At 39.7% G+C, this 18,042-nt stretch overlaps 2 protein-coding genes across 2 annotated transcripts in view; one reads left to right on the forward strand and one right to left on the reverse strand.

Annotated features, from left to right (window-relative positions):
• The window catches only part of LOC145269335 (uncharacterized), a 66,380-nt gene that overhangs the window by 803 nt on the left and 47,535 nt on the right, over positions 1-18,042 (forward strand). The gene's annotated exons all lie outside the window — the stretch shown is intronic.
• LOC145269143 (uncharacterized) lies at positions 4,261-4,857 on the reverse strand. Its single transcript, XM_080124749.1, has one exon. The coding sequence runs from the start codon at positions 4,855-4,857 to the stop codon at positions 4,261-4,263; it is 597 nt and encodes a 198-aa protein (XP_079980875.1).

Below are 18,042 nucleotides of genomic sequence, written 5' to 3' on the forward strand. Positions count from 1 at the left end.
ATATGTAATCTGGAAGAAAAAGAGAGCCTGTTTCCTCCGTTTGACTATAGGTGAAGATGGCGTTACTGTCTGTTCACACAGCTACGGAAGCACAAAATGTATATAATGCCACCCTTGAAATAAAAATAAATGTTTTCGTTATATTTTCATTTTAAACATTTTTTTTTTGTGTTTTTTGTTGGCAACCATATTTACGTTTTTTTTTTGTTTTTTTTGTTTTTGCAAACATATTTAAGTTTTATTTTTCCAAACATTTACGTTTTGTTGCTTGTTTATTTTAAAACATTTACATTTTTTTTTTTTTTTTTTTTTTTTTGCAAGCATAAACTAAATGTTTTTGCTATATTTTTCTTTTAAACATATTTATAGGTACAACCGTTTTTCCGCGAGTATTTTTTACGCTCTTATAAAAAAAATAAAAAATCAAGGTTTTTTTTTCTTTTATCTTTTTTTATGGAGCCCCCCTTTTTTTCTTAATTTTTCTGCACTTATTTTACCTTTTCCGCAAGTATATATATATATATATATATATATATATATATATATATATATATATATATTTATATATATATATATAATATTGAACAATAATTAAGAAAAAAAAATTAAAAATAGAAACTGTAATGATGCGAAATGTAACGGAGAACAAAGGCAGTCGTTTTCAAGTTAAGCACCAGAAGCTTTATTCCCGGAGATGTGTTTTGTACAGAGCTCTGCGTGCTTTGCACGCCGTTTCGTATTTAGTTGTAGCCGTAGCTACGTACTTAACTTCACAACATCCCCCTTATTCAATAATGTTTTATTGTTTTTTTTTATTACCCATTGCAGTCTGGGCTTATGTGTGTTTTTGTTTATTACTTTTAAGTGTGTTGTGTGTTGTTGGTGTTTTGTGTGGGTGTGTTGTCTAGTGTATAGTCTCTTAGTCGGGTAGGGAGTTTGACAACACGACTAGACTTGCGAGGTTGTTTGTCATGTGTTGACAGTTGTTGAAGTGCTGGTTTCGTCTGGTCAGCGTTATCTTCTGCTGTTTGCTGTATGGGAACATGATTAGGTATGATGGGTGTGTTGGTTGAGCGGGTGGTTGGTTGGCGAACATGTATTTGGTTTCTTCTGTAGATTTTTCCCATTTACTTGGACTTCGTAGCTGCGTGGTGCTTCTTCTTTGCTAGTGATGATGCCAGGTTTCCAATCGCTGTGAGGGATCTGCGGGTGACATTTCACCCTAACAGACTGTCCAATGGTGAGGTCCGGCAGAGGTTTACTGTGTCTATCATAGTATTTTTTGCTACCCGTCTTTTATTGATGAGTGCTTGCTGTGTATTTGTTTGCACTTGTGGTATGTAGTCTGTGGGTTTGCAAGGTAGCATGGAGCGAGTGCGCCTTGAAAAGAACCTTTGTGCCGGTGAACTATGCATGCCAGGAGTGATAGCATTGCGCCATTCAAGTATGGCTTGCCAGAAGTCTTTCCTTTCTTTTGTTGACTTTTTTATAATTCCTTTCATCAGCTTCACTGCCGCTTCAGCCTGCCCATTTGATTGGTGATGGTGAGGGCTGGCGGTTATGTGCCTGATGTCCCATGACTGTGTGAACTTGTGAAACTCGCTACTTATATAGTTGGTAGCATTGTCAGTTATCATGATAGCTGGTGTGCCATGTGTGGCAAACATAGGTTTGATCACCCTGACAAGGGAGTTTCCGCTTAGATCCGGGAGTTGGCCAACTTCCACAAAGTCTGAAAATATGTCCACCACTACCACAAAGTGTTTGCCGTTTATCTTAAAACAGTCACTGGCAACAGACTGCCACGGGTGAACTGGTATCGGGTGGGTCATCAAAGGTTGTTTTTGTTGTTGTGGTTGTGTCAGTTGGCAAATTTCACACCTTTGAACAGCTTCCGTGATCTCCGCATGCATTTGTGGCCAGAACATTATATCCCGGGCTGTGTTTAGTGTGTATTGAATGCCCAGATGGGATCTATGTGCTCTGGTGATCATGTCGGGTCTAAGTTTTGTCGGTATGATGAGGCGTGTGCCTCGATATGCCAGGCCATTTTCAGAGGACAGTTCGTCGCAGTATGGCCAGTATTCCCTGATGTTGAGTAGGCTGTCGTTTTTCTCCTCTGGCCACCCGTTTTTAGTGACTTCCATTAGTGTCCTTAATGTTGCGTCACAGTTAGTTTCCTCTTGTATCTGTGAGAGGCGGTGGTTAGTGACAAAGTGGTCGTCTTCCATATTGATGTTTTCTAACTCTTCTGCGAGTTCCTGTTCTTGCAGATGAAATATGGTAAGGTTCTCTTCCATTGTGGCTGGGGCAGTAGGTGGTGATGCCCGAGATAGTGTGTCACTAATGTACATTTGGGGTCCTGGTTTGTATCTTACATCTAGAGAGTATTTTTGGAGCCTTAATCGCATTCGCTGGAGTCGCTTTGGGCTCACATGAATGGGTTTTGCCAATATTGTCTCTAGGGGTTTGTGGTCGGAGAGTACTTTGACTTTCTCTTTGCCAAGGATGTATTGTTCAAATCGTTCTGCTGCGAAAACGATAGCAAGACACTCTTTCTCTATTTGGGCATAGTTTCGCTCAGTTTTTGTGAGTGCCCGGGATGCATATGCTATTGGGTGTCCATCTTGTGTTAAGACTGCCCCAAGGCCAACTTCTGAACTGTCACATTCAAGTGAGACCTCCTTGCTCACATCATAGTAGTGAAGAACAGGGGCTTTGGTGATGAGCTGTTTGATCTGCGTGAATGCTGTTTCATGTTGTGGTAGCCAGTCAAACACAGATTCCTTGTCAAGAAGGCGTCGCAGTGGTTCACATACTGTGCTGAGTTTTGGGGCAAACTTGGCGAGGTAGTTTAAAACTCCCAGCAATCGTTGAACACCTTGAATGTCTGTAGGGCGTTGCATCTCTGATACTGCCGTGACCTTGTCTGGATCGGGTGCTAGCCCTTGTGCGCTGAAGATATGTCCCATGTAACTAACAGAAGACTTTTAAAGGTGAGCTTGTCCGGATCTAGCTTTATTCCAACTTTGCGGCACCTTTCAAGGAGCGCTGTAAAGGCAGCATCATGACTTTTGTCTGCTTCCGCATCACTGTCACCAGACCCGTAGATTATGGTGTCATCTGCGATAACTTGGGTATTTTCAAGTCCTTCAACCAGTGGTCGAGTCGTCGCTGCCATTCTTCGGGGGCTGAGCTGATTCCGAATGGCATTCGAAGCCATCGTATTCTGCCAAATGGGGTCCAGCAGGTTGTCAAGTAGGAAGATGATTCATCTAAAACAACCTGAAGAAAGCCATCTTTAGCGTCAACAACCAAAAACAATCTGGCCTTCTTCATTTTAGTTGCTATTTCCTCAACAGTCGGTGTTGGGTAGTGGTTGCGCCTGATCGCCTTATTTAGGTGGTATGGGTCAATGCATATCCGCAGTTTGTTTGGCTTTCGGACGACAACCAGGTTGTTGATCCATGGGGTTGGTTCTGTGACCCAGGCTATTACTCCTTGATCGACCAATTCATTGAGTTTTCTTTTTAATTCCGTTTTCAGTGGCAGAGGAACCCTGCGGGGATTATTTTGTATAGGCTTGACGTTTTGGTCAATTTCGATTTTGTATTTGCCTGATAGCTTCCCCAGGCCAGAGAAAACGTCTTCATATTTTCTGAGGATGTCTTCTTTAGTAGTTGTCCTTGCCTCCTTTACTTCACTCAGTTGTTGAACACATTCTGTATTAAAAGCTATCAGCCTCAGAGTTGAGCTAGCCTGTCCGGAAAGTAGTGAAGGTGAGTTGCTGTCCATCACTTGAAAGTTGACTTTTTTTTCTTATGCCATTTATCTCACAATTAAGTATTACTGAGCCCAAGGGTTGCAGTATGGAATTGTCGTACAGCCTTAACCTTGTGTGAGAAGGCTGTAGTGGTGTTTTTTTTTAGATGTTTATAGTCGGCAAGGGCCAAGGTGCTGCAGCTTGCTCCTGTGTCAATTTGGAATCTACACGTGGTCCTTGCACTGTCTCCTGGGATGGATAGACAAATGTCTGCGTGGTACTGTTTGCGGTCTGACAGAGATCCCAGAACATAAATGCTTTCATCACTGCTGGGCACTTCTGTTTCAACATAGCACACTTTTGCAGTTCATTGCGTCATGGGTTTGTTTGGCTGTTGTGGTGGGGTAGGCTGTGTCTGTGATTGGCATACTCTGGCAATATGATTGCGCTTTAGGCAGATCGCACACGTTAGTCCATAGGCCTGACATTTCCCTTTGTCATGGCTCTGTCCACAGAATTTGCAGTCCTTTATAAATTCGCGTCTTTTTTTTGTCTGCTTTCGTGAAGTGGACATTCTCTACTGATTTGTTAAGTTTGCCGAGCTGTTGTTCAGCCTGTTCAGTGCTTCGGCAAATATCTATTGTCCGGTCTAAGTTAAGTCCAGATTCACTAAGGAGTCTGGCCCGTACATTATTATTGTTGGTACCTATCACAATTCGGTCACGTAGTAATTCATCCTCAAGTGCACCGTACTTGCAGGTTTTAACTAGGTTTCTTAATTTATTTAAGTAACTGTCAAATTTTTCGTCCTGTTCCTGTGTGCAGAAATTAAACATATACCGTTGGTATATGGTGTTTTGTTTAGGCTCAAAGTAGTCTGTGAGCCTTTCCAAAATATTTTTTGTACTCGCTTGTTCCTCTTCCGATATTGGCAGATTTTTGTATATCTGTAAACATTCTTTACCGATGACAGAAAGCAGAGTTCCTACCTGTATTTTTGCTGCTTTTTTTCCAATTTCCGTTGCAGCTGCATAATTTTCCCAGGTTAATTTGAAGAGGGCCCAGTTCTCTCGTAAATCGCCGTCCATTTCCATTTTCACTGGTGGTGGAATTGCCTATGCCATGTTGTTGCCGACGAATGTATAAAAATGACCGAATCCACGTGGTTGATAAATTCCGTGCCAGGATATGTAACCACAAAGTCCGAGTTAAAATATGTACGTTTTGCTGAACGATTATAATTATCCACAGTGTTTACGTTGTTCCGGAAAGAAGAAAAAAATGAAATCCCACTTCGTTACACCATGTAATGAGGCGAAACGTAACAGAGAACAAAGGGAGTCGTTTTCAAGTTAAGCACCAGAAGCTTTATTACCGGAGACGTGTTTTTTTGTACACTGCGTGCTTTGCACGCCGTTTTGTATTTAGTTGTAGCCGTACCTACGTACTTCACAACAGGAACATAGAAAAATAATTAAATTAAAAAATGCAAAATTAATATAAACGTTCAAAAGAGGAATGTACGGATGCGCGACTGGGGGGGGGGGGAGAAGAACTTCCTCCATTTTAATTACATGACGTAATTTTCATAGTCTTTCGACTGCCTGAAATTTTGGGCCTTCGTAATTTTCGTGTTTACAAAATTTTAGTTTGTTGCGTTTTGCGAATGCCAGAATCACTCGGATTTGGATATAATTAATTTATCTTTTGTACAAACAACGTGTTTTGTTTATTTAATTCAATATCTTAGGATTTTACTTTACTAATTATCTTTGAAATAGACCCAGAAAACTAATATTTATCTTTTAAAGGGTTTTCTACAATGAATTTATTTAGCTTAAAAATATCAGCTTTGTGTTCTCTCTACTTCTCGATACTTAACACCTCCCTTTTAAATAAATTTTTGTGTTTACAAAATTTTAGTTTGTTGCGTTTTGCGAACGCCAGAATCACTAGGTTTTTGGCAAATTAATTCATGTTTTGTACAAACAAGGTGTTTTTTTTTTCAATTTAATTAAATAACTTAGAACTTTACAAATTATCTTTGAAGTAGACCCAGAAAACTAATATTTATCTTTTAAAGGATTTTTTACAATGAATTTATTTAACTTAAAAATTTAGCTGAATTGGGGAGCTGGCCGTGAAAACATTTTCATAACTTTTTTTTTCACGTGTACAAATATTTTTTTGCTTTTGGAAATTAACTTTAGTTTCTAATCTTTCAAATGCAATAAAAAAAAGTAGTCGGAAACAAACAAAAAATTATGATAAATCAGCTTTCAAAACTAGATCCCCCAGTTTTGTCCATCCATTTTTGCCCGTACCTAGTATATATTAATTCGAAAAAACGCAAAAGACATAATAATATTAAGTTTATATCAATTTTTTAATTGAAAATTCAAGGTAAATTTTTTTCAATATGTGTATTTAAATTTTTTTAAAATAAATATTTTTTACTTATTTGAACTCTTATGTTTCATAATAAATAGAAATTTCGATAGATGCAAATACATTGTTACGTGTATAAACAATACCCCCCCCCCTTTAGGTGTAACTCTCCTAGTAGAGGTACACTTCCCCTACTTACCTCCCTTGGCCGGCATAACTCACCTTTGTGTGGGGTGTCTGTAAAATAGCCATTATGGAGAATAAACTACAATATGAATCTTGTCCCTAGCATCCGTGTCTGTTGTCCTTATTATATGCATGTCTACACACATAACATGGTGGCAGATTGTGGTAAAAACCGAAACACGTCTCCTAAACTATAAAAACAACTGCCGGTCGTCATAAAACTGAGTAAGTTGTTTTTTTATTTTTATTTATTTTTGTCTTCTCTCCTACGGACGGTGACGGTGTCTGGTCTGTTTACTGTTAACTTCTGGTGTTTACTAGCATCACTTTGTCACTGTGACTATTTATCTGTCCTGTTTACACCATCAAGATGTCTATTGATGATACGACGGCTACTACTACTACTGTCACTAATCTCTCTACTGATATGGCTGGTCTACACATGGGGGCTCCTGAAAGACTCGTATTCGGCGGGAATAAGGCTGATTCATGGAACTTGTTTTTCAAAAGATGGTCCAACTATGCACTGCTAACCCGACTTGACCGAAAACCGAGAGAAATACAAGTGGCAGTGCTAGAAAACTGTTTAGGCGATGAAGCTATGAGGATATACCAGAGTATACAGTTCGACACCCCAGATACAGACCGCACTGTACAAGATATACTACAGCCTTTAAGTGAATATGCTGTAGGAATAACGAATGAAACTTACGAGAGGTTTGTTTTTCGTCAGAGGAAGCAGGAGGAAGGTGAAGCCTTTGATGTTTTCTATAACGACTTAAGACTCCTGTCACGAAGCTGTAATTTTTGTTTCAAATGCTATGAGTCGATGCTCAGAGACCAGCTTGTGGGAGGCATCCGGGATCAAAACACAAAGCAGGACCTTCTAAAACTCCAAAACCTTACCCTGCAGAAAAGTGTAGACATTTGCAGGGCAGCTGAAAAGGCATCTATACAAAGTCAAAATATGGGAACAGAGGATGCTACTGCCCGGATAATGAGGGTCAGTGAAACCAGTAAAGCTTGAGAACCAGCTCAAAAGAAGAAATGCTCCTTCTGTGGTTACTTGCATGCAGCAAAGCGCAGCAGATGTCCAGCTTTTGGTAAACGATGTAACGCATGTATGGAGAAAGGCCATTTTGAGTCAAGGTGCCCCAACAAGTCCAGTAAAGCTATGGGACAATGGAGCAACACATCAAAGAATAAAAAGTACAGTAGGCTACGACCACATGTGCACCATGTCGACACTTCATCAGAGGATGATGAGGGAGAATATACCCACTGGGTGAATGCAGTGAAGTCAAATAGGAAGCATAGGAAAGATGCCAAGTGTCTCATGCTCCTCGACAACCAGGAAATTGTCTTCCAGATTGACACAGGGGCAACCATCAACACACTTCCTGCAAGGTTTGCAAATGAATTAACACCATACAATGGGGTTCTGACAATGTGGAACAAATCTCTTTTGAAACCACTCGGAATATGTCACAAAAATGTTAAAAACCCTAAGACGAACAAAACATATTCAGTGGAGTTTGTCGTATTCAGAGACGAATACGACTGTCAACCCTTATTGGGCCTACCTACAAGTACGCATATGGGCCTGGTTGAAATAAAACAGCAGAATTTCCACCGTGTTGCAGCAGTTAACATGGACAATAACTACCAGGAGGTGTTTGATGGAAAATTGGGAAGGCTACCAGGAGTTGTAACCCTACAACTTAAGCCAGATGCTATTCCAGCGGTGATGCCAAACAGGAGGACACCTGTGGCGGTACGACTAGAACTTAAGAAGGAACTAGACAGACTGACAAAAATGGGAGTCATCGAGCCGGTATATAAGCCTACTCCATGGGTTAGCCAACTAGTCCTCACAAGGAAGAAGAATGGAACCTTAAGAATATGCCTGGACCCGCATGAGCTCAACAAAGCACTCATGCGGGAACACTACATCATGCCTATCCTCGAGGATACCCTCCACGATATGAGGGATGCAAAGATATTCAGCAAGGCGGATCTATCTTCAGGATATTGGCATGTCGAACTTGATGAAGCCTCCAGCAACTTGACCACATTCCAAACATGTTTCGGCCGATACCGTTGGCGTCGACTACCTTTTGGTCTAAACTCGGCAGCCGAAATATTTCAAAGGAAGCTGGTAGAGCAATTCCAGGACATGAAAGGAGTCATTATCATTGCTGATGACCTGGTGGTTTATGGAACTAACCAGGAGGAACATGACAGACGACTTCACAGCCTTCTAAAAAAATGCCAGACAATAGGGATAAAATTAAACCCTGAAAAGTTAAAAATAGGCCTAGACGCTATCATTTTCATGGGGCATCGCATAACCAAGGAAGGTATAATGGCTGACCCAGAAAAAATCAGGGCCATTACTGACATGCCAGCACCAGAAACTATTGGAGACCTACGTAGATTTCTTGGCATGGTAAACTATGTTGGGAAATTTATCCCCAACCTGACGACAATCTTAAAGCCCCTCCAAGACCTAACAAAAAAAGATGTCACGTGGACGTGGTCAGAGGCACAGCAATCGGCTTTCAAGACAGTCAAAGATATGATATGCAAAGCACCAGTGCTCTCTTACTACAACCCACTTAAAGAACTCACACTTGAGAATGATGCATGTGAGTATGGGTTGGGAGCAGCCCTGATCCAAGAAGGGCAACCAGTTGCCTATGCAAGCCGTTCCCTATCGAACACCGAAGGAAGATACGCCCAAATTGAAAAAGAGATGCTTGCAGTGGTATATGGTCTGGAAAAATTTCACCATTACACGCATGGAAGGAAAGTGAATGTCCTCACTGACCATAAACCACTTGTGGCGATCTGCCAGAAGCCACTAGCGAAAGCACCTAAACGACTCCAAAACTTGCTGCTACGGGCGCAACAGTATGATTTCTCTATCAGATACAAGCCAGGGAAAGAAATCCCATTAGCAGACACTCTCTCACATGCGCCCATAGACAAACCAAAATCAGAAGAGCTCATGACTGTAAATAATTTGACGATGCATCCCATCAAAGACCGCAGACTTTCTGAGATCAGATTCAAGACACTGGAGGATCCTATCATGAAGATATTAGCCGAGGTTATTGCGACAGGCTGGCCCAGTGACAAAAAACTGTTGCCCGACTCAGTAAAACCTTTTTTTGACTACAGGGACGAGTTGACAGCACAAGATGGACTAATACTAAGAGGACAAAGAATAGTCGTACCTCAATCTATGAGAGTGGAAATGAAACAAAAATGTCATGCGGGCCACCTAGGCATAAACTCTTGTCTCAGAAGAGCTAGAGAGCTATTGTTTTGGCCAGGTATGTCCGCTGAAATACGCCAATATGTCCAAGCCTGTGCCACATGTGCAACATATGCAGACCGTCAACCAGTGGAGCCCCTCATAGTCACAGAAGTACCAAAGAGACCCTGGCAACGAGTTGCTACCGACATTTTCTCATGGGGTGGAAATGAATATTTGGTCACGGTGGACCAGCATAGCAGTTTTTTTGAGGTGGACAAGTTGAATGGCTCAACGTCAGATGCAGTGATCAGTCGTCTTAGAGGCCATTTTGCTAGATATGGCATACCAGACATCCTCATTTCTGATAATGGACCCCAATTCTCATCTAGCATGTTTCGGAAGTTCGTAAAAGATTGGGCGTTTACTCACGAAACAATATCCCCTGGGAACAGTCAAGCAAATGGTGCTGCTGAGGCAGCTTTGAAAATTATGAAGCGTCTAATGCGAAAGTGCAAAGCTTCGGGAGAGGACCTATTACTTGGGCTACTGCACATGCGAAATATACCCACTGAAGGTCTCAATACTAGTCCAGCACAGAGACTGCTAGGCCGACGGACAAAGGCAACAGTACCAACCACCGAGGCCCTACTGAGGCCCAGCTACACTTACTCACATTATGAGGCACAAAAGAAAGAAGATAAGAAGCTGAGGCGGCAGGGCAAAGGCAGAGAACTGAGCCAACTTCATGTGGGCAGCAATGTCTGGATCCAGCCTCTAAGACCTCACGCAAGAGAGTGGGAGGAAGCCACGGTAAGAAAAAGGTTGACTGGTCGGTCGTACAAAGTTGAAAATGCAAGCGGACAACGATACCGCCGCAACCGTCGTTTCATACGCCAAACAATACAACCAAAACACTCTTTCCCCATACACCAACCAAAAGGCACCATCTACAACCACTCTGACATAGAAAGACTCACCCCAGACAATGCAACAAATAGACAAAATGAGATGGAAACACCAGCAGATCAACAAGACCCAAACGAGAGACCAATATCACCAATACAGACAAGATCGGGCAGAGTCATAAGAAAGCCTATCAGATATTGTGAATGATCTACCTGAATTTTGAAAAGGACACACTTTCTCTCTTCCCCTGTAAGGAGGGAGATGTTACGTGTATAAACAATACCCCCCCCCCTTTAGGTGTAACTCTCCTAGTAGAGGTACACTTCCCCTACTTACCTCCCTTGGCCGGCATAACTCACCTTTGTGTGGGGTGTCTGTAAAATAGCCATTATGGAGAATAAACTACAATATGAATCTTGTCCCTAGCATCCGTGTCTGTTGTCCTTATTATATGCATGTCTACACACATAACATACATTTTGTTTGAATTTCAAAAAAATAAATATGGGGGGGGGGGGACACGCACTAAAAAAATATTTCCCCTTGTATATTTTACGAAAACTGCATTTTATATGTCATTTCACTCTAAAATGGATAAGTATCGAAAATTTCACGAAAATCTGACGATTAGTTGATTTTTGTTAGATTTACAGGTATGTTTTCACGTTCAAAATGCTTACTACATGAGAACGTTATTTTAAAGCGCCAATTATGTAAACACGATTTTCGTCTCGCAATTTCATTATTTTCGTTAGATGAAAAAAAAATTTTTTTTTTAATTATTACTGGTTTATTTTGCCCTTCTTTTAAATGGTACAACAGTTATACTGATAATATTAATTCATAATTAAGTCACATCGTGTTACATATAAGGTGGGGTAATTCTGTGGTGACTTTTGGGTGTCCCTAGTGAACTTAGAACAACAAGGACGTATAGCGGAAATTCTTCAGGGTTTAAATGTATTGTAGTGTTTTTATTGGGATCGAAAAACGTTTCTCAGCCGCTATATTTTGTTCTATTTATTTGCCTTCCCACAAGGGCAGAGTTAGAAACCAGGTCGGTTTTTAATGTGGAGAAATCCAGCTCCCCAAAATGGGCAACTCGGGATGGAAACTGTAAGATATTATTCTCTGCCTCTGAAAAACAATCTTTTGTCTTCAACAGGAACTGGGTACAGGTTCATCTGTCTTCCAAGATCGGTGATTACAGCCATTTGATATGATGCTTTCTGATATACAGATTCTCGTCTTGAGACGATATTATAGACGTTCATAATTAATGTTCATTTGAAGGAAAGTCCTTAATAACAGGTCGACAATTCAGAACTTAATCTCTGAGAGAGATTCATATAAAAATAACTGAGCCTAATTATTTAGGCTTGAAATTAAAATCTCAAGGAGACGAAGATTAAAAGCGCCAAATGCCTCATATAACAGTGAGTGAGTTCCATACATCCTTTTCGTATGGCTGCCTTAGTGGAACTGAAAAAAAAATGCATGCAAAAAGCCTGCCAAAGCGAATTGCCCCACGTTAAATACAATTGATGAATTTGATTGATCTAAAACAAATACAATGGGAGGCATGATGTAATTGTCCAATTTCTGACAAAACAAAAATAAAAATTGCGTTTGTATCATTACGAATTTATGTCGAGAAGGTGAGTGACACAAATAAATTCGGTGAAATCCTTTGCTGCGTTGCATGCATTTATTCTACATGAAATATTTTTCATTTTAAATTAAAACTAAATTTTACTTAAAAATAAAACTTGTTTAAAAGTTGCTTAAATTATTTGTCATTATAAAATAATATTTTTAAAAAATTTCAAAATAAAAATTGTTTAAAAGTTGTTTCAATTATATTTCATGCTTTTTTCTTGCATTTATCCAACATAATTAAAAAAAAAAATAAAAGTTGTTTTAATTGTCATAGAATCCTTCTATAGAATCTATCGATCTTTTGGATCGCAAGGTCAAGGCTGTTTTTTAGTCAACGAATTAACACCTGACTGATTTTTTCTTATTGAATGTTTACACATATTTAGTTGTGCATTGTTCAAGTTTCGATGGGTAAAACAATTATCTGGGAATCGAAGTGATTTTCTTAGGGTATGAAACGATCTATATTTGCAGTTAACCATTCCGTCAGGTTTGATACTATAGAGGACACATCCTTTCTAAACATTGAGCACAAAGGTAGAGCTGATATAAATGTACGGAAGCTATCCCAGTCAGTCATAGAGTATTGATATACTGTGTTAGAATAAATTGCTTCGACTCTTCTGGAAATAAAGGATCGTAGCTATTCCCATTGGCCGGAATTAAGGATTCCGCCATATTGATTTCTCGAAAATACATGTATACTTTTAAGTTGATAAAACCTTTACGAAAGGCATTCCTATTTACTTCTTTTATCTCTACTTATCATTTCAATTTTATCAACTCAAAAAAAAATGGACAAACTACTGCGGCTGGACAGATTTAACGTAGAACCAACTACTCCGAATTCGGAAAAACTCTATAAACACTGGAAATTTACATTCGAATATTATTTACGCATTTTAAACAACGAGGAAATAGAAAATAATCCACAAAATCTCTTCGCCTTGATTAATTCAGTCTCAGCGGTGATATTCGAAATAATAAGCGATGCTAGCGATTACAATGGTGCCATAGAAACGCTAGACGCTGTTTACATAAAACCGACAAACGTTATACTTAACCGACATCAGCTTCTGACGAATAAACAGAAACCGGCACAAACTATGTGAAGCAACATCTTGCTGCCCAAATTCCAACATAGTACACCAGTAGTTGTTGCCCCTGATAGTAGCCCCCCACACCAAAGTGACAATGTGCCTTGATTGAGGTGAAAATGTAAAAAAAAAAAAAAAAAAAATTCATGCAACAACTGGAAGTACTTTCAAAATCTTGCGAATTTTAAGCAGTAAGCGCTGAGGCAAACAAAAAGCAATATATCCGTGACACTTTCATTAGCAGCATCTCCTCTTCGTCTATTTGTCAGTATCTACGTGAAAACCCATTCTCAACTCTACAAAAGACTTTATAATGGCTAGGTCTCTAGAACAAGCAGAGAAGCATACGATAAGCTTCGATAATTACCCAAACATAGCCGCTACTGTAATTAAACCAGAAGACACTCCCTTAGCCGCTATAAAAGGAAATACCTTACCAAAAGGAATTTGTTTCTTCTGTGGGAACACATGACATTCACGGGCGATGTGTCCTGCATGTAATGCCGAGTGTAGAAAATGTAAGAAAAATGGCCATTGATCGAAGGTATGTAAATCTTCCTCCTCCACTGCTTCTGTGTTATACGACCTGGACTCCCCCCACCTAATCTCTCTTGACTAGGAACGGGTGCCAAAGACATTGCATACACGAAACACAAAATGCAAAATAAATGGGAAAGTAGTGAACGCTATGGTAGACTTCGGCAACGTGGGGACGTTTATCAGCAAAAATACAGCAAGAAAGCTGAAACTTTTTATTATTCCCAAACAGAAAACCGTAGCATTGGCGGACCCTAATCATGCCAAAATCATTGGCGAAACTATTGTTGACATCTCGCTAAACAGTAAAAACCACCACGCCATGACAGTGGAAGTAATTAAGGATCTGTTCATTGATATGATTATGGGAAAAGACCTCCTAAAACAATATAAAACTGTGACCCTGAAATTCGACGGTCCTGGGGAAGAATTTGTTATCGGAGCAATGGGTAAGAGGGACAGTTTTCCATGTATCAAAATTTCTCCTCCTCCCTTTTTCTCTCGTCTTTCTACATGGATGACCTCTATTGCCACCAAACCTCGTCGTCACTCATTCACTGACAACATATTTATTAGAACGGAAGCTGCCAGAATGTTGAGGGAAGGCATAATAGAGCCCTCTATATCTCCTTGGCGAACCCAAGTTTTAGTGACCTCTGATGAGAATCAAAAAAAAGAATGGTGGTCAACTATAGCGACACCATAAATAGATTTACAGAACTGGATGTCTATCCTATGCCTAACATAAATAAAATGGTTGATGACAGCTCGATACAACGTTTTTACAACACTCGACCTGAAGTCTGCTTACCATCAAATCCCAATTAGTCACACCGATCGGAAATACACAGCGTTTGAAGTAAATGGAAAACTTTACCAATTTACTCGTATCCCTTTTGGCGTCACTAACGGAGTAAGTGCCTTTCAAAGATGCATCGATGGCATTGTAAAAAGAGAAAAATTAACAGACACTTTTGTGTATGTAGACAATGTCACAATACGTGGAAAGTATAAAAAAGAGCATGACTACAACCTTCAAAGGTTTTATTATGTAGCAAAAAGATACAACATCACGCTTAATCAAAGTAAGAGCATCATTTCTGCTACTTCTATCACACTTCTTGGTTACACAATCCAGAACAATCAAATTGCTCTTGATTACCTGAGGCTAAAACCACTCCTTGAAATGCCACCGCCTCGAAATTTCCGGTCTCAAAAACGAATAATAATTTACTATAGTAAATCTATTCTAAAGTTTTCTGATAAGATACTGCCTCTCAACCATAACAAGGAGTTTCCACTGCCCCCGTCTATTCTAAATTCTTTTCAGACGCTGAAGATCGACTTAAGAAATGTTACCCTTATAACTGTTGATCCGGATAAAGAATTTGTAGTAGAAACTGATGCCAGTAATTACTGCATTGCTGCTACTCTAAACCAACAGGGTAGACCTGTTGCATTCTTTTCTCGGACACTAAACCCGAATGAGATTAGACATCATGCTGTCGAAAAAGAAGCTGCTACAATTGTCGAAGCTCTCCGAAAGTGGCAACATTTCCTACTCCGGAGACATTTCAAAGTTATTACAGATCAAAAGAGCATCAGTTTTATGTTTGATAATAAGAGGAAATCTAAAATTAAAAATGATAAGATATGTCGTTGGCGGATCGAACTGTCACAATTCAAATTCAGTATTGTTTACCATCCAGGAACGGAAAATACAGCTGCTGACACATTTTCTCGCATCTCTGCATTAACGCACACTTTGCAAGACCTCCGTGACTTGCAGGTTACACTATGACATCCTGGTGTCACGTGACTCAGCCACTTCATCAGGACAAGAAACCTTCCTTTCTCTTTAGAACAAATTAAAAATATAACAGACTCGTGCTCCTCCTATCAGTATCTGAAACCTAAATTTGCCAGTTGTAACAAAGGAACACTCATACAGACTATACTACCTTTCCAGCGATTAAACATCGACTTTAAAGGCCCTTTATCTACTTCTGTGCGTGGTAACAAATACTCACTATAATTGATGAATATACTCGCTTTCCCTTTGCCTTCCACTGTAAGGATATGACGAGCAAAACCGTGATCCACTGCCTAAACCAACTATTTTCAATTTTTGGTATGCCCGATATGATACACACTCATCGGTCTGCCGACTTCCTTGCCGGAGAAATCAAAGATTACTTACGTGGCAAAGGTATCGCCACCTCTAAAACAAGTAGATTCCACCCTGAGGATAATGGGCAAGTTGAGAAACTCAATGGAACTTTATGGAAGGCTATCCAAACGACCTTACACTCTAGCAACATGAAACTGCCCCATTGGGAAGATATACTACCAAACGCTCTCCATTCAATTAGGTCGTTACTATGCACTGCCATTAATATGACTCCTCATGACAGAATGTTCAAATATAGTCGAAAATCTTCCTCCGGAACTTCTTTTCCCACTTGGGTGAAACCAGGCCTAATATATGTCAGAAACCATACTAAGTCTAGTAAGCTCGGCCCTCCGGTAACCCCTGCTACCCTATTAGACATCAACCCCTACTATGCTCATGTACGACTACCCTCTAGTGCGGAAACTACTGTCAATGTGCAAGACCTGGCTCCTAACTCCTCAAATCAAGAAGCCCAACAAAATGAAAACAATCCTGCAAGCCCTGAAGCCCCTAAAACACCGCCAACTGACGAAAACAATACCTACGTGAAGGAGAAGAATCCTTTACCTGATCCTGAAAATATCCATGCTCCCCAATATGTGGATGCTGAGAAAAAAAATCCCTGTGAGTAAGTGCGGAGATCGTTCAGAATGCGACGATTTCCAAGCAAATATAAGAACTTCTTAACCTAGTACTGAACAGACTAAATTTAACTTCTGTAATTCCATACTTAATTATTGTTGAAGGGGAAAATGTTATAATAAATTACTGTAACTCTTCAGGAAATGAATCATAGTTATTCCCCTTGGCCGGAACTAAGGATTCCGCCATATTGATTTTGCCAAACACGTGTATATATTTTAAGCGGATAAAACCTTTACGAAAGGCATTCTTATTCATTCTTCTTTTATCATTTCAATCAGTGTTTGAGAAATAAAGAACTTAAATGGAACATTCGAATATCAATGTATATTGTATCCCTATGAGTCAGTGCGGAGATCGTTCAGAATGCGACGATTTCCAAGCAAATATAAGAACTTCTTAACCTAGTACTGAACAGACTAAATTTAACTTCTGTAATTCCATACTTAATTATTGTTGAAGGGGAAAATGTTATAATAAATTACTGTAACTCTTCAGGAAATGAATCATAGTTATTCCCCTTGGCCGGAACTAAGGATTCCGCCATATTGATTTTGCCAAACACGTGTATATATTTTAAGCGGATAAAACCTTTACGAAAGGCATTCTTATTCATTCTTCTTTTATCATTTCAATCAGTGTTTGAGAAATAAAGAACTTAAATGGAACATTCGAATATCAATGTATATTGTATCCCTATGAGTCAGTGCGGAGATCGTTCAGAATGCGACGATTTCCAAGCAAATATAAGAACTTCTTAACCTAGTACTGAACAGACTAAATTTAACTTCTGTAATTCCATACTTAATTATTGTTGAAGGGGAAAATGTTAGAATAAATTGCTTTGACTCTTTCGGAAATAAAGGATCATAGTTATTCCCCTTGGCCGGAATTAAGGATTCCGCCATATTGATTTCTCCAAAGCATGTGTATAATTTTAAGTTGATAAAACCTTTACAGAAGGCATTCCTGTTCTTCTTTTATCTCTACTTATCATTTTATACTGTATGATGGAGAGGTAAAGTTTAGTTTTTATCTTAACTGATACAACAGAATGGTTGGAAGATCCCAGTGGAGAGAGAACAGTAGATGAACATAGCTCAGGGCAAGTTGTGAGGAAAAGGTCTAGGAGACTTGCATACTGACCGTCAGTGTCAGGACTATGAATGAGTTTGTGAACAATCTGAGTGAGGTCATATCAATGAAGAAATCGTGATAGAACCTCCTCTCATCATCTGTCTTGTTTGAGTGGATTAACCGTTCCACATAGTGAACATTGAAGCCTCCGCAGATGTGAATGTTAGCCGAAGGATGAGAAGACAGGATGTGGTCAATTTTTTCAGATATGCTCTTAAAGATAGTAACTCTGCTGTTGTGGGGGCGATAGAGCGTATATATAAACGCAGTAGTGTGAGCAAGTGCAACCCTG

Source organism: Euprymna scolopes, chromosome 45 (assembly GCF_053919585.1).
Source record: "Euprymna scolopes isolate OS-2025 chromosome 45, ASM5391958v1, whole genome shotgun sequence".
Classification (NCBI taxonomy): Eukaryota; Metazoa; Mollusca; class Cephalopoda; order Sepiida; family Sepiolidae; genus Euprymna; species Euprymna scolopes.